General features: G+C 34.8%; 1 protein-coding gene across 2 annotated transcripts in view; it reads right to left on the bottom strand.

The window, feature by feature from the left end:
• Nucleotides 1-259: 259 nt before the first annotated feature.
• The window catches only part of SLTM (SAFB like transcription modulator), a 44,167-nt gene continuing 22,930 nt past the window's right edge, over nt 260-21,496 (bottom strand). Inside the window, exons 8-21 of one of the 2 annotated variants that reach the window (XM_043983049.1) lie at nt 21,172-21,221; nt 19,163-19,281; nt 15,090-15,239; nt 14,874-14,983; nt 14,602-14,765; nt 13,653-13,738; nt 13,291-13,448; nt 10,577-10,757; nt 9,854-9,978; nt 9,176-9,346; nt 8,225-8,539; nt 7,968-8,112; nt 6,502-6,662; nt 260-3,511 (exon numbers count right to left, since the gene is read on the bottom strand). In XM_043983049.1, coding sequence (XP_043838984.1) covers nt 3,403-3,511; nt 6,502-6,662; nt 7,968-8,112; nt 8,225-8,539; nt 9,176-9,346; nt 9,854-9,978; nt 10,577-10,757; nt 13,291-13,448; nt 13,653-13,738; nt 14,602-14,765; nt 14,874-14,983; nt 15,090-15,239; nt 19,163-19,281; nt 21,172-21,221 — 2,044 coding nt within the window. In that variant the 3' untranslated portion in view covers nt 260-3,402. The remainder of the gene's footprint in view (nt 3,512-6,501; nt 6,663-7,967; nt 8,113-8,224; nt 8,540-9,175; nt 9,347-9,853; nt 9,979-10,576; nt 10,758-13,290; nt 13,449-13,652; nt 13,739-14,601; nt 14,766-14,873; nt 14,984-15,089; nt 15,240-19,162; nt 19,282-21,171; nt 21,222-21,496) is intronic. The other variant, XM_043983048.1, reaches the window with a different exon arrangement.

The raw sequence follows: 21,496 nt of genomic DNA, 5'->3' as shown, positions 1-21,496 counted from the left end.
CAGAAATAGGGAATTTTTGAGGAGAAATGGATGCTTACCGGGCATCAAAGCAGAGATGACCAGCAGGTGCTTGGTGATTCAAGGATTGGAGTGGGTTACATATGTATATTTGTAAGTCATCTGCCTAGAGATAATATTTAAACCAAACAAACTAATGAGATGAGCAATAGTCAGAAAAGGGTCAGGAAAGAGACTAAGGTACGCTCAAGCAAAGGGGTGAATGATGAATGAGCAAAGGACACTGAAAAGGAATGATCAAAAACAAATTAACACTAAGAGAAGCCTAATTTAAAATTCAGCAAGAATGTTTCAGAGTGGTCAATAATGTAGAGGCCAAGGATATTTCATTCTTTATGCATTTAGTTTAAATATGATAAGCAATTTTAGTTCATCATATTAATGTTCCAATGATGTTTTTGATAACAAATTGCAATTAAAAAAAATCACAAAGCTACAGATTACTGGTCTTTGTAAAATACTTTTTCAAAAATCAGTAAAATTGAGATGCCCAATGTGCAAAGTTGATGCTTTACTGTCCTACTGGGTATTGCTGTAATAGAAAAATCTGGGAAGACTTGTATGAAATGATGCGAAGTGAAATGACTCTAACCAGAACAATTTATACAATATCTTACGTATAATAAAATTTGAAGTACTTAACTCCGATCAACACAATGATCAACCAACATTCAAAATGACTCATGAAACATGCTATTCACCTCCAGACTGAAGCCTATTTTCTTCTTTTCTTTTTTGACATGGCTAAAAAACAAGAATTTGTTTTTCATGACTTTACATATTTATAAGTGGTTTTTCTTCTCAATGGATGGACAAGGAAGAGAGACAGAATTGGGAACAAAAAATAAAACAGAATTTTAAAAAATTTTATAAAAGGAATTATGAAACTACAATCTTGAAATACATTTCAAATTTTGCATATTATTACTGAATCCAAATCCAAAGCATCAGTTGTAAAGACATTACAGCACAGTATTATAATAAAATGCTTCTTTAATGAATAATAATTGGGACTTCAGCAACCGAATGTGGTGGTTTCAGCTATGATGGCTGCCTAAAAAGGAGGCATAGTGCCCAGCTCTGACATATTTATGCCTACAAACCCTGAGCTAGGCATCACAAAGAATAATGATCAAGAAATAGCAAGTGAAATTAAACTGGATTTCTCCCACTCTGGAATTACACCAGTGAGCCCTAAGTCCTTAGGCAATAGGAAAAGGCACTTCTCAGCAAATCTAGTGCTGGAGCTAATGCAGAGCAGCCTTCCACAACATAACCAAATAGATGAAAACAGGTGTGTTTGGAGAAAGCAATCAACTGAAAGAGGGGAATGAAGACCAGTTAGTACATCTTCTGCTGAGGAAGGGGTGCCATGGGAGGCTTGAAGAGTGAGGAAAAGGTTCTATGCTTTTTAAAATGCACCCAAGACAAGTTTCTATTTAGCATTTTCTCACATTTTCACGTTTCCCACAACTGGTCAAGAGACATTATCAGGTCAGATTCTGAAGATGATGTTGGTGAGAAAAACTCTTATCTGACAGAATTACTTTAAATGCTTGTATAATGTTAAAAAAAAAAAGACTTCCTGCTACTCCCTGGCTACACATCAAGCTGGACTGTACATATCTGAAGGGCTTTGCAGTAGGTGATACCCCATTTTAAAAGGTTGTCAAACTTGGCCATAGGCAATAGGAAACCACTGAGGGATTGAAACAGGACTAAATGAGTAAAAAGCAAGGATGCTTGGGTAGCAGTGTGTGGTCAGAGGAGGAACTGGAAGTAGTTAAGCCTACTTAGGAAGATATTGAAGAGTTCTAGGTTTCAGCCAAAATGTACTTTAAGTAAAAATGAGAGGCAAAATTGGTCAAATGCTATAGGTCCAGCAATCAAGCCTTCAGTTTTAGTTTGAGCTCTGTCACCAGTTCAGCATGATTTTAAGTCATTTGGTTATCAAAGGCCAGGAAATTGTGCATCTAAAAGCCAGTGCTAACTACACTAATTACCTGTTTAGTGTTTAAAGTGGCAAAATTTAAAGAATTTTAGCATTTTATAAATATTAAACACTAAGAAATTACTGGTATACAAGTCTTTTAGATAAAGGATTTCCCATTTTATGTAGAAGAGTACAGAGACAGAATTGACAGGACTTTAAATGAAATGACATCCCTTTACATCAAAATTGGATTTCAAGCATGGGTTACAGTGGTAGTGCTAGCTAGAGAAGCACAATCTTGAGTATGCTTAATTCTATTTTAGATTAGTTAAATTATATTACTGACAGCAGACATATGTTATCTTTCTATAACTAAGATTTCTTTCTTCTTGGTGAGCTCAGTTAAAAAGCTGAGAAGATAGGCCTAAGTCCTAAAAAGACACACTAGGCTTTATAAGTAAACAACAGTTATCTACTATAATTTTGGTTTTGACTTTATTAATGTCATAGAACAGTGTGATGTTAACCTAAAGGTGGAAACAAAGACTCATACAATTCTAGGTGTGAATTTTTATTTTTTACCAAAGGCAGCAATGTCTTCCTACATATAAAATCCAAGTGGATTCACTGATTTCAAGCTTGGATTTCTTCCACATCTCAACAAAGTTGAGAACATGGAAAACAATTCTGAGAGAGGGAATTTATCAGATCAGATAATAGTTTCCTGGTTGATTATTCAGACAAAAACTTAATGGCACAAATTCCAAAAAAGTTCCATTCACAGCTCAAGGCCTCATTATACTTACTATATTCCTACATAAACCCAAATACATTCATTGTGTAATTAAAAATGTTCAACACTTAAGCAACTATACAGAATATGAAGGTTTATTTCAAAAAGGAATATTTTTACTAGGATACACAGATGCACTTAATGTAACAGTACCTTCTGCAAAAATAGGTTACATAATACTCAGAAATGCAAGAAACAATTTTATTTTCTACAAATTAGCAGATGTTTTTCTTAGCTTGTATAACCTCCAAAATGGAGGTCATAAATATGTATCTCATGACAAAGTAGCTAACTCTAAAGCCTGACACCACAGAGCTAATGCTGGTAACTTAAATGACTATTACACAGTTGCAAACTACTCTTCATATTCACACAGTGTTAAACATTTCCATTCCAATATTCTTTGCTTCTTGAATGTGACTCTAGTGCTGCAAGGAAAAAATGTTCAAAAGATACACAAAACTATTTAAAATTACAACATAACTATTAAAATATCTTCTCAAATTGAGGAAAGCAATCATGTTTTTAAAAAAGAAAGAAAAGGGGGAAAAGGAGTTTGACCAAACTCCTAGATAAGTCATTTGTCCACTGACTTGTCTGTTAAAAGTTTATAAGAGATTTCAATAAATTATCTTGAAACCATGTCAAGCAGCTGATTTCAGAATCTTCTTGGAGGTCCGCCCTTAAATGGCTTAAATCCGGAGCCACTTCCTCTTTGCATAGAATTGCCTGTGATCTGCACAATTCTATTAATTGGTGATGAGTTACTGGAAACAAATTTTTAAAAGAATGTTAAAGATCATATAAAAAAAAAACATTTTAGTGAGTATCCACAATGCATATACATCCAGAAATCAAGTACCTAATATAGGAACCAAATAATATATTTAACAAATGAGACTTGGACCACCACTGGTTTATAACTTACATAAAGTAGAAGAGACACATTTAAAAAAAAAAATCAACATAAGGGTAGTATATAAGTAATTGCTAAAATGAGTATTACAGACAAATGTTAAAATTTGATAAGGCTAAGATATGAAATAGTTGGTTTTTATTCAAGATGCCTTATAGAAGAGATTGTCATGAGAGCTAGATCCTAAAAGAGGGTGAATGATTTAGATGGAAGGAAAGAAGGAAGTTAAAACTGACATGATGCATTTGTAGGATGTTAAGTATACCAGGATAGATAGAATGAAGAGTTCTGTTGTCTAAACTGAAAACAAGACTAGAGGTTGGATGAGGTAAGCTTATAAAAGACCTTAAACTTAAATATCAGGTTAAGAGAGTTTAGACTTGATTTTGTGGGGGGGGGAGGGGGGGGGGCGGCGGCGCAATGAGGGTTAAGTGACTTGCCCAGGGTCCCACAGCTAGTAAGTGTCAAGTGTCTGAGGCTGGATTTGAACTCAGGTACTCCTGAATCCAGGGCCAGTGCTCTATCCGCTGCGCCACCTAGCTGCCCTCTAGACTTGATTTTTTTGATGATGGTGGACTCAGGGGGAATCAGACCTGTAATTTAATCAGTAGGGCATTCCCTTTGAGAAATTCCCTCTACCAGTGAATGTCAGTATCTGCTTGGCAACTTATAGCTTTAGTTGTCAAGAGGTAAAGAGATTATATGATTTGCTCAAGCTCACACAAATGGCATGCTTCAGAGGGATGATTTGAATTCAGAAACTCCTGGCACTGAGGTCAGCTCTACCATATCATGTTGCCTATTATTAAATTATGAGATATCATCTAAGGTTTTCTTAACAAGTTAATCAAATTAGTATGGAGGAAAAAAAATTAGTATGGAGATAGAAAAGAGACTAACTGAAGGGAGACTGGCTATTGCACTAGTCCAAATATGAGGGTGTTGGGCTGTGGAGAAGATCAAGGAATGAAAAGGAAAGGAAAAAGGTATTTCAAAGGAAGAACTGCTAGAAGTTGCTAATAGCATATTACAGAAAAAACCCTTGGGTGAATATATGAAAATGGTCAATACTGATTATTGGTGGGGAAGGAAATGCTGTATTTGGTTTTGTTGGGGTTTTTTTTTGCACAGGGCAACAAGGGTTAAGTGACTTGCCCAGGGTCACACAGCTAGTAAGTGTCAAGTGTCTGAGGCCAGATTTGAACTCAGGTGCTCCTGAATTAGGGGCCAGTGCTTTATCCACTGCACCACCTAGCTGCACCTGTATTTGGTTTTAAAAACACTGCAACAGTGGGGTATTCACAGATTAGGCTCAGGTTAACATAGTATGAGAGCAACAAGATCTGAAAATATTTCAACAGGTGGTTGTTACCAACAATATTGAGCTAAATCTAGTAAAATGAAGTTTAATAAGTACAAATATAAAAGTTTAGGTTCAAAAAGACAACTTCACAAGTACAAGACATGGGAAGTGTGCCTAAGACGCAGTTCATTAAAAAAATTTTTTTTTGCGGGGGCAATGGGGGTTAAGTGACTTGCCCAGGGTCACACAGCTAGTAAGTGTCAAGTGTCTAAGGCCAGATTTGAACTCAGGTACTCCTGAATCCAGGTCCAGCGCTTTATCCACTGCGCCACCTAGCCCGCACCGACACAGTTCATTTTTAAAAATGAGGAGATTTAATCTATTAAAAGCTCACTAAGTCACCAATGTGGCATGGTAGCCAATAAAGCTAATACAATGTTAGGCTGCCCTGAGAGGTTTAGGACCATGAAGGTGGGAGTCCTATTGTACTGTGCACTAGTCAGGTAATAACTGAAGGAGTGTCTGAACACTACATTTTATGATGGACACTAGAGACTGACCAAAAGAACTAGGATGTAACTAAAGGTAAGACTTGAGGGACTTGTATTTGGCCCCAGAAGACAACTACTAGGAGCAACAGATGAAATTGCAGAGGCATAAACCCAGGTTTGACATAAGGAAAAACTTTCTAACACTCAAGATTTACACATGGGACAAAAGTTGATTAGATTCTTCCTTGGCTTCAAGCAAATTCTGGATTAGATAAATATGTAAATAAAATAGGAGAAATTTCTTATTTGGATACATAGGTTGGAGCAGCCAACCTTTGAATGCCTTCTATTTTTAAGATTCTATGACTATTAAAAAAAAAAGATTCTATGACTATAGAAATATGAGCTAGTATCAGGGATAAAGACTAGACTGTAACTTCATTGGAATAGGGAGCTCTAAAATGAGGAAACTCCCTCTACCAGTATAGGTTGGCACCTTTGAAGCAACTTCCAGTCTTTAAGCGTTGCAAAGAGCACTGAGAGTTTATGTGATTTGCTTAATTAAGGTCATACAAGCCAGTATGTATCAAGGAATGGAATGTGAACACAAAAGTCTACCTGGCTTTGAAGTTATTTCTCTATCATCACATATAATTTGTAATGACAATCACCTAGTCAAAACCTAGAAAGTATACTGTTTCTAGATGTGCTCTGGGAATTTCTGGAATGGTAAAACATGGGACTCGTATTTTTTAATGGTAGATTAAGAATCTAGAGAGTATGGTTCCTCATCTATGGATAAACATTTATTCTCCAAAATGATCAGTCAATAAAAACAAGTATTTGTTTAAACAAATAAAAGTCATATGTCAACTTATTGTGGGAAGAAATAAATGATAATCCATGAAGGGAAAGACTATACCATTATTCTATTTTTTATCTTTCCCCAAAAAGGAGCTAGCAGAAGTATAGTGCTCAACAATATTTGATGGAACCCCCCCCCAAAAAAAAACAACACAGAAAAGCATTAAATAAGAGTCATTTTACCTTGTATGCTGGGGTATCATGCCTGCTCCTCCCCGGCCATCACCCATTCTCCTCGTGTCATGATATCCACTGCCTTGAGAACTTGGACCATGCCATTCTTTTCTTGGTCCACTAGTTTCACGCCCGTGACGTTCAACCACATGTCGATCCTCAGAATAATGCTAAAAGAGGGTATGTTAAAGAAAACTAAGGAGATCATACTAGTATTGTCAGCTTAGCTGCTCTATTTTTTACCTTTTGCTCCCTATCTAAAACACTGATTTGTCTGGGTCAGAAACATGCCAAAGCTACACAGAATGGGGATGAGATGAGGCAGAGATACGCCACCTGCATTTTAAACTAGGCAGCTTTCAGGGCATTTTCTCATTTTTAATATAGCTGGTAGACATGTAAAATGGTAGTGATTCATGTATAACCTATATCAAATTGCTGGCCAGGGAGGGGAGAGGAACTGGAGGAAGAGAATTTGGACTTCAAAATTTTAAACAATGAATGTTGAAAACTGAAAAAAAAAAAATAGTGGGTTTTTTTTTGTTTGGTTGGTTTTTTTGCAGGGCATTGGATAATTATCAAGTGTCTGACGTTGGATTTGAACTCAAGTACTCCTGAATCCAGGGCTGGTGCTTTATCCACTGTGCCACCTAGCTGCCCCCCAAAATAAAATAAAATAAAATAAAAATAAAATGCAAGTGTTTCATAGACTGTTCCTTGCCTGAAGATCTCAAAAACTCTAAGTAGCCATCAAATATCCCAAGAGGAAGCACAGTGTGGTTAGTTTCCATATACAAGCAGAGACTGCAGTTTCGAGATCAAGCAGGTATGACTCTATATTTAATTTGTTTGGGATGTCTGACATGTTGGATGCAGCATTTGTCCTTTCTGGGATATGGCAACCTAACAAGAACTATCTTGCCCTTAAATCCACTCTCAAAGACTTTCTAACTGCTCAAGGAAAGTTACTCTTTCAACAAATAGTAACACTACAAAAAAAACTGCTAATCTTTAAGACTTTAAGCTGTAGACCCCATTGCCAAAGCATAGTAAACAGATAACAAATTAACATGATTAATTTCTATAAGTGGGAAAAATAATCAGAGTATCTCTCTGAGTAATAGCAGTATACCTTAAGAATTGATTGTAACACATTTCCTCATAGGTTCTTTAATATAAATGTAAGATAGGCATAATGACTAATGTCACTGATTCCACAAAATCATAGTAGGAGATATTATAATTCCACATAATTTCAGTAGGAGGATACTTTGTTTTCAAAGGAACTACGGATAGTGAATAAATGAAAATATTAAAGCAGCCTTTAATAGTAGGGTTTGATTAGACTTGAACAACTACAGTTAAATAATGCTGGCTAGGGAAATGTTAATTGGGGTTATGCCTGTAATTCAAGAGCAATCTAAAAAAAAATTAAAACACACAAAAAAATTCATGCCAAATTAAGAGACACTTACCTGTCCACCACTTCCTCTTTCTCCTAATACTCCTCTTTCTCCCTCTCTGCTGCCATAACCAGAAGCACTGCTTCGATTCCCTGGAGGTGCACCTCTAACATTGTGTCCAGAAACTTCTCTTCCTGATCTCTCTGGTCTTTCACCCCTTAAAGAAAAACTTGCAATCAGAATCTTGGTCATCAAAGTCCAAAAGCAAGTGTGCTAACTCTGTTAAGAGAAGTATGTCTAGGTAAACATTAGAAAATATAGCAGAATACCTTGTGTCCCGTTTTTCGGTGCTCATACCACCTTCATTCTTCCAACTAGTTTGTCTTGGAGGATTTGGACCACCCTCTCTTGGGTGTCTACCATGTGTTATATCAGGCCTGTCATGAATGATCACAGTCCTCCTCTCATCTCTATCTCCTCGCACTTCTCGTCTATCAGTGTCTCTGAGTTCATTTCTTGGTGGTGGTGGTTCATTTCTTCTGGAATCACTGAAATTTTTGGGGTACCTTTCAAAGGCTGGATCTTCTCTCCGTGCAGTTGGACGTGTTTTCTTCCCTTCACCTTGACTAACAAAGCGCTCCCGCCTGTTGACAGTTTTAAAAGAGTTAATATCTCAATTTTTCTTGCCCAGAAAGAACTAAAGACAAATAAACACCCCCAGAAACATACTCAATGTTTTCTTTTTTACCCACCTAAAATAACTGCGGCCACTTCTCTCAATTCTTTGTATAACTTAAATGCCCTTCTACTAGTGTTAATAATTAATATTTATGTAATGACTCATTTCCACTCAAACTAAGCCACATGTACTTTTTGGGCAAAGAATTTGTTCTCAGTGCCCTAGAGAAACTGTAATTGACAGCCTTCCACTTATTTATCTGTTGTGCTGCCTCAAAGAAATGTTAGTCTCCATACACACATGCTACCACCACCAGCAATCCCCCAAAAAAGGGGGGGAAAACTCCCAAACACTTGTAAGTACAATTGCCATTCACTTTTCAACAATATCAAATTGACAACCACTATACCATCAATTGTTATATCTATCTGTCAAATTGTGTTCAACTACTAAATCATATTCTCATTAGGCAAAAAAGTCATTCCTAAAAAAGTCATTCCTAAATATCAAATATTGTCTAAACACAACTGGAATCCGTAAAGTTCATAGACTGAACAATTAAGCCAAAGAAACCTTAAGTAGCCTTTTGTTGTAAACCTACCTTTCAAAAGATGAAGACTGTACTGCTGTACCCTCAGGAAATCGGGCCCTCTCTCTGTGATCAAAGTCATTAAATCTGTTCTGTTGGCGGTTGTACTCAGATCCATGACTAAATCGTGCATCTGTATCTAGAGACAGTTTTTTAGTCTCATTCCAGTAAGGATCATCTCGCCTTGAAGGGGAGGAGAGAAGAATGTTGGATTAAGAGTTTATTTTTAAATGAAAAATAGCATAAAATAAGAATAAATTAAAGGCACAAGTCTGACACTTCAGAGGAAAATTCTCCATGTCTATCAAATACAAAATTTTCCTTATATTCTCTACAGATAATGTAGGCTCTCTCTAGCTAATGGTTCTAAACTTTCTTTGGTAAGATCAGTGTTCCAAGATGACTTATTTGGGGAAAAAAATAAGCATATCGGTTTTCTTACAAAATAAAAATAAGTTTTGCATGGGTAAGCAAGTGGTGTGCCAGCATGCACCAAATCAAATGGTATACCAGTCATTCTCAGGATAGCTCTATTATTTTGCTCTCTTTGCTCCAGAAGCATGCTGAACTATGCACTAACAACATCCTGGTCCACTGAATACTTGACTAATTTTTAGCATAATGGGGGTGGTGTGTGTGTGTGTGTGTGTATATACGCGTGTATGCTAACAGTGAACAAGAAGGAACTACCTATGATCTACATCACGTGGACGTTTCAAAGAATTCCTTTTTTCTTGTTCATAACGAAGTTGTTGTTGTTGCCTTCGCAGTTCTTCTCTTTCCCGAGCAATACGTTCAGCTTCTTTACGACGTTCCTTAAAAAAGGATGACAAGACAAGGTGGAACGAAGCAAAATTTAATGGTTGCATAAAAAAGAACAGTGGATTATGAGTTTAAAGAGTTCTGGCTTCTAACCTCAGATTTATCACTAATTAATTAACTGTGTGATTTGGGGCAAATTGCTTCAAGTAGGGGAATCTTCATAAACTTCATTTGGCTAAAATAAAAGTAGCTAAATGGAATCTGAAATATGACTTAAAGAGTCACATTTGATAACATTTGTTTATGAAAGAGAAGCTTTCTTCTCTTCTAAGACTTAAGAGGATCATTACTGCCCATTTAGCCACGATATAAATTTAAGCAAGTATAAGATGACTGAGTTTGGATTGCATCTCCAGCCTCAGTTCCATAATCAAATTATTATGTTTATCTGGACATGGTGCTACAGAGGTCTATAAACGACTACTTTAACAAAGAACTATAAAAACATTTTATTTTCATTGAAATGATACCTACTGCTTAACATTCAGGAGCTGAATTCAAGCCCTAACATTAGACTTACTATAAGAAAAGTAAATTTTACTAAAGGTCAAATTATTAGTTATCAAATATGAAAAGCTTTACTGAATGCACCTGTTCAATTCGAATGCGTTCCCTTTCCAAGCGTTCGCGCTCCATTCTCTCTCTCTCTAGTTTTTGCCTTTCAATTTCTAGTCGCTCTCTTTCTCTCTGTAAGCGCTCCCGTTCCTCCCGTTCACGAATCATTCTAATGCGTTCTCGCTCTCGACGCTCTCTCTCTGCAATCTCTCTTTGTCTAACAAAAATCAGTATTTAGACATACTTAAGTTATGCTATAATTGTGTAAAAGAGAATCTTAATTTTTTAAATTTGGAGTTGGAAATTTTTACTTTGGTATTTTTAGTACAACTGGAAAAAGGACTAAGAAAAACCTATAAAAAGCTTACCTTAAGCATTTTTGATAATAACATTGCTCATTTGTAGTGTACATGATACTGAAAGCCAACTTAAGTGAATTTTCTAGATAAATATTATTCTTGCTTTTAAAGGACCAAAATCTTGCAAATTTTTTGAATAAAAAACCACATATATACTTCTCATCTGTCTTAAGCTTTTCCTGATGAAAAACTGTCATTATACTAAATTACGTATAACATGGTGTGTTTTTGGTGGATAGATGTGTATCAAAGGTAATTTGTGTTTGTATTAATTTGCCCCAGATTACTATAATTTAAAAAAACTTAATTTGTTTTTGTTACATTTTACATTCCCAACTGTCTGCCTTCTTCCCTCTCCACCTCACACTAGAGAAGGCCACCACTTAATTCAGATATCTAAATCTACGTGAAATCATACTACGTACATAACTTTTATTTATCAGCTCTTTCTATGGAGATGAATAGCCTCTTTCTTCATAGGTCCTCTGTAGCAAATAATTATAATAACCTTGTGTTTGACAAATGTAAAGATTTAAGTTTTGGAGATAAGAATACACTATTTGGTAAAAATTGTTGGGAAAACTGGAAAAGTCTGGCAAGAATTCGGCACAGATTTGATTACATTATTTTTCTGTTGTTGTTTTGTTTTTTAGTGAGGCAATTGGGGTTAAGTGACTTGCCCAGGGTCACACAGCTAGTAAGTGTTAAGTGTCTGAGGCTGGATTTGAACTCAGGTACTCCTGACTCCAGGGCTGGTGCTCTATCCACTGAGCCACCTAGCTGCCCCTGATTACATTACTTTTAAAGGGGTTTGTACAAATAAAACCAAGGTAGCCAAGATTAAAAGGAATGGAGAAAATTGGGAAAAATATTTTATAGACTATGAATTCAAAGGCAGCTAGGTGGCATAGTGGATAAAGCACCAGCCCTGGAGTCAGGAGGACCTGAGTTCAAATGTGGCCTCAGACACTTGACCTGTACTAAATGTGTGACCCTGAGCAAGTCACTTAACCCTCAATGCCCCGCAAAAGCAAACAACTAAATAATAGTAAAATAGACTGTGTATTGTATGTATACTCTCTTCCACTGATCCACCTTTCTATTTCTTAGTAGCAGAAGGTTTAATAATTATTACCTTATTAAGATCTAGTATTGCTAAACCTTCTCTTTTTGCTATTGCTAACGTTTTTGATACAATACTGAATAATGTTGGTGATAACGAACATCCTTGTTTCACTCTTGATCTTACAGGGAAAACTAGATTATACTCATTACAAAGAATGCTTGCTGATGGTTTTAGGTAGATTTTTCTTATTATTTTAAGGAAAAATCCATTTATACCTATGCTTTCAAGTGGTTTTAATAGGAATGAATGTTGTATTTTGTCAAAAGCCTTTTCTGCAAACTACTATAATTTCTGAAAAAAAATTTCTCACAGATATCATAACATGACAACAGGAATAAACAACCAATTATTTTTCTGAGACCTAGAAAAGTATATAGTTCTACTAAGCTTAGAAAAAGAAATATGAGACTGAGCAGATAATCTATTTTGGTGGCACAGGTAGTCTTTTCTTTCTTACTTCTTGGTTGTCAGCTGGATAATTGAAATTATCAGATACAAATTGCAGATTAGTGAAATCTTGGGACAGTTAAGAAATTCAACCTCAAATATGGTGATAATGCTTGTACCAATCACATCTTAATGGGGTTTTAAAAAAAGGGGTGAGACCTTACAATAAACAATCCCCACTGCCAAATGTAAGTGACTAATAGCTAAAATAATGCAACTAAAAATTAACTTAGAATTTTAAAAGGGTGCTTTTGGCAAAAGATAAAGAATTAACAGCCTAAGAGAATCACCAGCCTACGACAAAACATTACTACCCTTTCTGTAGCTTTAATCAAAAGAGAAAGTTATTCTACTAACATTTTAAATATTCAAACAAACAGTTATTTCAGCTTCTGGCTTGAGATTAAATCATCTTAATATCATTTTCCTCCGTTTAGTATGTGATATTAAAGTGCTCACCATTATTCTTAATCTGGCTGTCACCAACAATGGGGCAAAGAATTCTGTAGGAACACACCTCAATTTTATCATTTTCTCATCAATTTGCAGATAAAGAGTTTCTATCTATCACTACAGAGAGCCATGAAACAATGTCACATCATAGAAAAAGCATAAAACTTGGAACTAGACAACCTGATTCCAAAGCCAGCAGCTACCTACTACATTCAGGCAAGCAATTTTACCCATCTAGTCCTCAAAGTTCCCCAATCTGTAAAAATGTTGGGTTTGACTAAACAATGCTGATGGTTTCTTATAGTTCCAAACCCTCTTGCCTTCTTTATATTCCTACAGCAAAGTATAAAATATTTTCCCCATACCTTCTAAGTTCCACTGCTCGTCGTATTCTTTCTAGGCGTACTAGATGTTCTCGCATTCTCTGTTCCTTCATTTTTTCAAAAGGCAATATATCTTTGCGACTTCTGTAGTCTTTGTCCTTCTTTTTATCTTGACTAGCTCTCTCCCTGTTCCTTGCCACCTGGGAGATTAGACAAAATCTGATAAATTCCACTACTACATATTAAAAGGATTGCTAACAAGATAGTTCCTATTTTCTTTCACTTTGGCTTACTCAGAATAGTGGAATCAAAGTATTTTTAAAAATACAAAGCTACAGAGAACTGCTGGTAAGCTGTTAATACTAGAAAAGTTGGTAAAATAGATTTTATCCATATAGACTTACTTTATCATATCTTCCCCTTCTTGAGGATCTAGAGTGATCTCCTTTTGTTTGATCTAATATCACCATATGACCAGGGCTCTTTGCACCTAATGAAAAAAAGTAGGAAAAACAAGTAAGTATGAATTACCTAAAAACAGAACAAATCTATTTTGATTTCATTTAGAAAAAAATTTTACTTAGTCAATCTGTACCACATATACAAACACTCAAAAGAACATCTTCTAGAAACTGGAGGTTGAGATTATGGCAAATACCATAAAGCCAGATTGCTCAATACTATACACCCAACTTTCTACAATAGAGCTGTCATTTCATAAATATAGGAAATTCTGGGTATGATAAGTCTTGACCAATACATATCAAAAAATCAGCTTTAACTTAGTTTTAAAGTGAGGTGCCTTAGGCACCAAAAGAGCAAACAATTAGCCTCTGGTCACAAAGCTAGTTTATGTGGAGAAGGCAGGTGCTCAAACACAAGCCTCCAAATAATCATGTCTCTATCCTCTACATCAATGATATCAGGCTGCATATTGACTTAGAAAAACACAAATTAATGCTATCCATGTTAGATGGTATTTTTATTTATTTTGTTAAACATTTCCCAGTTATATTTTATTCAGCAGCACTCTGGAAGTCTGCAGCAGTAAAACCATGTCTTGAGTTTGGCATTTCTGCACTACAACATGCCATCCTCTTTCCCTTAATCAAACACAATTCAGTGATCATACCAAGAGTCCAAACATGGAAAGAGAAAAAAACAGCCTGACTGAAAAACTATGTCCTAGATCAATAAATGTTGGATAAGGAAAGAACAAATATTCGATCATTGTTACCTTGATAACTAGCAACTTTAAAACATTAAATGTTAATCAACTTCACTGCTATAAAATAATATAGAATAATGCATTAGAGAGAGGAACAGATGGAAAAATAAAGGTATATTGCATACTTATTCGTTTCTTTTCTTCGCTTTTTTTATTTGACTCTGAAGTTGGGCCACTTGATCCATTATCACCCTTCTCATCTTTACCTTCCGCTTTCTTAGTATCCTTACTTTCTTTTTTCTCAGATTTTTCCGATTTTTTTTCTTCTTTTTTCGTTGAAGTTTGGGTCCTAGTCATAACCCCCCCCACAAAAAAAAAAAAGTAGTGAGAAATATTTCACTACAGTGCCAGAAAATTTCTGTGGCTATTAATACCAGATAAATAAGTAAATTCTTACTTGCTAGTTTTATCACTTGTTGTAGATTTTTTATCTCCAGTACTTCTGCCTGAACTTGATTTTTCATCACTTTCTTTCTTTAATTCTTTCTTAGAAGGATCACCTTTTACCTGAAAGATTAAAGAAAAAAATACAACCCCACACCAAAATTGTAAAATCAAGGAAAACAATCCCTGAAATTTATCATTTATTAATTTAAAGCATAGCAAAGCTTACTTTCTCAACAGAAATCTGTTGTCCATGAAGTTCAGTCCGATGAAGGTGTGCAATACATCTGGCTACCTCAGTACTTGAAGACATAGTTACAATACCATAACATTTTGCTCCAGGACTTCGGGCATTTGTAACCACTTTTGCACTGAGTACCTAAGAGAAATGGGTTAAATATTACAAAGTGTTAGAAAATCATAAGACAAGCACGAGTGTAGCAAATAATCATGTCCTTTCAAATCTGAAAAAGAAAGTTTCACTCTCTATTACTTTCAATATCACTTAAAACATTCTATACAGTCACTCATACAACTGATTAAAATTAGCTTGTTTAAATTACTTTAATGGGAACTGAGACACAGGGTTACCAATATACTTAATATATTTTTATATGTATGTATAAAATTATTTCTAAAATAAAACATACTTAACCAGCCATCTCCTGATTACAAAACTGTTAAGCTAATTACAATAATGAACTTAAATTTTTTTACATATTCTGCTATGAATCTGCAGACATCTTTTAATGATTTAAGATTATTCACCCATCCATACCTTCTCATCCTGTCCAACTCTTGCTTATGTCCAATAAATCCTTACCAAGAGGTCCTTGCCCAGTTTGGGAAAGCTTTATTTTTGATCTTGGCATTGCATGAGTACGTACGTACGTGTACACACACACACACACACACCTACCACAGTGAGGCTGTCCATGGGTAATCCTGCAATCTGGCTACATAACCAGCCAAAACCTTTTCTAGTTATATTTCTCTGACATTTTATGCCACATATCCTTTGCAATTCTTCATTGATTAATATGCAGTAGCCTATTTATGCTCGCTATGCACCTCTCCATTGCCCTCTAGAAGACCTGCAAATTTAGTTCTTCAGAAATCATGGCACTTCATCCTTTGAAGTTATATACCATCATGGGAGAATAATGGTGTTAAAAGATAGATCTTTACTTCAAGAGGAAGCTCTGGGTCATTAAAAGCACTTCATAATCTCCCATATGCAATCCAGCCGTCTTTCCTCCTGCTATTCATTCCAGGGCCCAGTTCACTATGCATCTGTGGTGCCTAGCAAAGACATGCAACATTTGATCAGTTCTATAGGCTTGTCCATTTAATTTTATGTCAGGATGTGGACAATAGGTTTTCTTCATCCAATTGTTTTCTTCTGTGTGAATGGTTAATGATTTCTGTTGAATGACTATGGATCTCATTTAGAAGATTCTGTAATGTTCCAAGGCTTGATGTAATCAGCATGTCATCCACAAACAAAAAGCATCCAGAGGACCCTCATAATCTATAAGGAATTTATCTTCATTTTGCACATCCTCCATGACAGTGGAAAACATCTCTGGTAAACATACACCTCCCAATTGATATTTTAAACTCAGGGTGCCAGGGGGTGGGATGGTGGAGGCTTTTTGCAAAAAATCGTCTTGGTTGTTATACTTGTTAAAGAACTTAGTATAGTTTTAACACACACTCAGAAGGTAACTTGTTGCCACTTTACAGTGGCATTTTGCTATCACCAAATTAAATGTATGTTTTAGAGCCAACAAATAATAAGTACCATGGAATCTTGTCCGTCCTGTTCAGTAAGCTGTATGACTATGTTTGTAAAGATGTGGTCTGGTTTAGAATACCATTTGAAAAAGTATGGCTGTCATCTTCCCATACCTTCATCAAGAAATGCCCTTGAAATGTATGTAAATTATTCTCAAAGATTTTTGTAGGGATGGGAGGACAGACTTATAGGTAAGTAATTGCTGATATTTTCTTGCTTATTTGTTTCTTTGATAATAATGCTTATCGGTTGTTTTTTTCCAAGTGTTTGTTATCTTCCCTCCTTTCAGTGGGTTGAAAATAATAACTGAACATCTTCAGAATTTTTCTCCTGAACAAGGATCTCCTTTGCATGTACTTTCTTTGGTCCAGACACAGTTCCTGTCTTTTTTCTAAGTGTAGACTAGCCTAAATTTAGTGGCTCACTGTCACTGATGGAGAGCGGTTTTAGTTTATCATAGTAATCTTGGCAGACCCTTCCTAAAATAATCCTTTTAGTTTCAATCCTAAATACTCTTTAATAGGGTCTCAAGGTTTATAAAACCTAATGTTTTCTTCCACTACTTTTCACTATTATCAGATAATAATGTAATTTTCAAATATCACCTTTATAAGCATTTACAAATGAGTTTATATACTAAAATAGTATAGCCAGTGAATGCCTTATTTCTCAGCTTGATAAAGAGAGAAAATGTTTGCTGGCTGTCAGTTTTCTAAGGTTCTTTTTTCCTTTTTGTAACATCTGATTTCCATCTGTTAGACTTCACTGGGAAATGATATTAGGCAAGTCTGTCAATGTTTGTTTTTTAACTCATTTCTTCTTTTTTGGTATCATACTTTTAAAAATAGATTGAAACTGACTAAATTCTTTTTTCTATTTTGGTATTGCTTTTGACCTTAACTCTAACAAACTGATGTTGAACGCTGAACTATAGAAATAGCTGATGTCATCAACAAGCAGTCATTTCTACATCTGTTTATTTTTGTCATGTTATTAGGTGCTTGCTATGGCCAGTGCCTACTTTCTTTTTCAAGGATTCATTCATCATGTATAATGACATCATATGGCACTCTAACTCTAATATGACAATCAATGCTCACTTATGTAGACCAATAAGAAACCAGCATCCTTGAAAGAAATACAGATAAAAACTTTTCCTATCAGGAAACCTAAGGATGTGGCCTCAAACTAGATGGGCAGACAGAAATGACTATTAGGAAATCATACAGATCTAAAATAGGGAGAATTAAAAAAACCAAACACCACAACGAGCCACTGATAGGTCTATGACGGGTTAAAAAAGAGCATAATTAAGAGGTAAATGAGTTACAAAACAGTGAATTTTAGCCAGGTATTTTAGGTGAAGTTATCATTTTTTAACAGCCACTAGAAATATCCCTTGGTTCATTAGCAATATTTAAATCTAAATGTCTGTTCCTCAGATGTGAACATGTATTTCTTAGCAATACCAGGGAGTACTTTTTAAATAAAAGAAAATTTAAATCACTTTTTTATATCCTAAACATGATATTACAAGCACAAAAAATGAAATTACCTCCAGATTACCTGAAGGATAAATCAATTCAAACACTGGAAATCACAAAAGAGAGCTCATGGCTTCTATAATTATAATGTACATAAAATTCAAATAAAAGAAAAATATCTACAGATATTAGGAAAAGATTTTGCAATATTACTAATAGCTACATGCTAACTTCAATAGCTTTTAGTCCCAAACGGACTCCTCATATCAAAAGGTACCCTTGAATATAATTCCTTAAAACTTGCCCCAGTGGCTACACTTTTAAGGACCCCCAAGGAGCAAAAAAACAAAACAAAACCAAAAACAAACCAACAAAAACTTTTAAAATGAGTCTGTGGAAGATATTAAAACATATTCTTGAAATCATCTCATTTTCAATTAATTAAATCCAAAGATTCCCCTCTTAGAAAAGATTTGCACATTATATCTCATTTAATACAGAAAAGGTCACCCCAGCATACAGACTTTAGGGAAAGGATAAGTGTTTTGAAAAGCTTCATTATGCTTTATCTTCACAACTCCTGTCATAAATGCAAATAAGGAAACTGGTTTTGAGACCATACTAAGTTTCCCAAGATCAGTTTATAAGGAGTTAACATTAATCCCAACTGGTCACTAGGATGTAATTATTTAAACTAATCAATACCATTAATTCCTTTTAGCTATTCTAATTTACCAAAGGGACTAAAAATTTAGTTCTAACTCTGCAGGAAAGTATTAAGTATTATCCTCCAACAAATAAATAACTACCAAATTAAAAATAACTTCTGAGCTAACTTAATTACCAAAACATTATACTGAACACCAATATAAAACAGCTCAATAATTATTTCCAATAATGGTCACATGGTTTATAATAGTTATAATATATATATAATATATATATACACACACACACACACACATACTGTACTGAACATAAATACACACTAGAAATGTGTTTAAATTAGTGAAAAAATACCTTTCCATATTTGCCAAAGAGATTCTTCAAATCAGCTGCTTTGGTATTAGAAGAAAGTCCACTAACCCAGAGATTTCTAGTTGAGCTTCCACTGCTGCCACTAGTGCTACTTGTACTTCCTGAAATAGATGTCATATCAAATGCTGAAGTACGGTAATGAAAACAGTGTTTGTATGCATGAGAGATGCACTGTCTTAATTAATTTATAAAAGGCAAGATAACCACATCTTCAAAACTACAATTTGTAAACATAAAATTTCCATTTTGGGGCCCCAAAATGTAAACAACATAGCAATTTTACATGTAAAAGGGGATCTATTTTGCTCTTTTTAGAAAGAGAAGCAAACAAAACCCTGAACAATCTTATTATTCCAGAAAATGTGAATATAAAACGTTACCTACTTCCTACTTCACCAACATGTAAGTAAAAGTAGAAAAAAAAAATTATTGACTGCATCTTTCCTGTGAAGACTAAGTATGTGGAATGGAAGGGCTAAAAGGTGATTTAAGAGATGTTACCAAGTAATAAGCTATCAGCTAATCTCCATTACTACTTTGGATAACAGAAAATGGGAATTAATTTTTAAAAGAGTTTCTGAGGTTTAAAAGAAAGCCTCTCTGCTAATAGATAACATAATACTATATAATCTTTTGGACCAGTGCCTAAAGATAGCTAGGTGGCATAGTTGATAAGAGCATTAATCTGGAGTAGCAAAAACCCAAGATCAAATGCATTCTCAGATATTTACTAGCTGTGTGACCCTGGGCAAGTCATTCTGTGACCATTTCCTCATCTATAAAATGGGATGAAAATAAAAGTACCTACCTCACAGGGTTATCATGAGGACTAAATGAGATAATGTTTGTTAAACACTTTGTAAAACAAAGTATTATATACATGCTAGGTATTAAATTGTAAGTGAATATTGTAATTTACATGGGGATATTTTATTGGCTTTCCTGCATTTAAATAATCATTTACTAGATCTGATTACAATGTCTGAGGAAATAGAAAACTTCTGTCACCCTTTTATGTCTTCAAATGTGATACAAAATGAGCAACACACAACTATTGTGAATGGAGGAGTAATAGTGGAAAATGGTGGTTAATCAATTATTGCCAATAATAAGAGTTACTCTGTATATATACATACACACCACCCATTTTCAGATTATTAACTTCTGATGCTGTGTTTTGCTGAATATTACAAAGTAAATAATTTTTACTAATTATTAAAAAGGTGCTTTTAAGATTCTCAGGGCTGTGACCTCCTCAAATTCTTCTCAAATGGAGTGTTTTATATAAAGGATGTAATTTATGAGCATTAGGTAACACATGATTTAATAAAATAAAGTCTGAGATTTCATTAAAATTTTTTACTCCATTTCTACATTTTTTGTATAAAACACTCCCATCAAGGAAAAAATAATGAAATTTAAAGACTCAGACCCAACATTCTATCCATCCATAAAGACTTTTAAGTTTCATGCTTTAAAAAAAAAAATCCAAAGTTTACAAAAAATGGATCTAATTTTGAGAGTTCTCATGAACTTTAATGCTTACTTACATAGCATTAACACAAGGACTGAGAGAATGATAGGAAGAGATGGGGCAGAAATGTTTTCTTTAAATATCCCAAAGCAAGAACAGAAAAGGCTTAACTTACTTTATGCCACTTTTGAATTGGCAATGAATCTAAGTAAAAACATATCTAAGCCTTTCCTGACAAGTATGCATTTAGATTATTGAATTACATATATAATGCACCCACTTCCCAATAGCTGAGACTCACATGCACTGCTTGTAACAATCAAGTGCTTTATATGTAACCATTATGTGTCTAATACTGTAAGCCAATTAAGAGATGGATATATTACAAAAGCCCATCTTTTGTTTGAAGGTTCAGACCTTGGAAATATAATGGATTTCAATTATGATAGGAATTGCCAAGGAATTGTTAGCTCTGGAAAATGTGCCATACTCTCAATAAAATGATAAAAGTCATTACCTTTGTCATCCTTAGATGATGTCTTGCTTTCTTTAGATTCCTTTGAAGAGCTAAAGAAGCAAATCACCAGAAAAAAGTTGAAAAAAGTGAACTACTTGCTAGAAAATGCATTTCAAACTATGGCTATTGATACAAATTAACAATTCCAAAGGGCTGGATTGGGTTATTTGAACAAATGACTCCCTTGGGATTCTTGCACTGATTTTCCCCAAGATGCCTGAAGATCTAGATTTTCTGAAAATTCTATTCAGTGGATATATGGCCATCTTCTCCAGATTTCAGGAATGGGACTTGACTTCATTTTGTGTTCTTAGAACTGATAGCT

This window comes from Dromiciops gliroides, chromosome 2 (genome assembly GCF_019393635.1).
Source record: "Dromiciops gliroides isolate mDroGli1 chromosome 2, mDroGli1.pri, whole genome shotgun sequence".
In the NCBI taxonomy this organism is placed as follows: Eukaryota; Metazoa; Chordata; class Mammalia; order Microbiotheria; family Microbiotheriidae; genus Dromiciops; species Dromiciops gliroides.
This window is presented reverse-complemented; position numbering and strand designations above follow the sequence as displayed.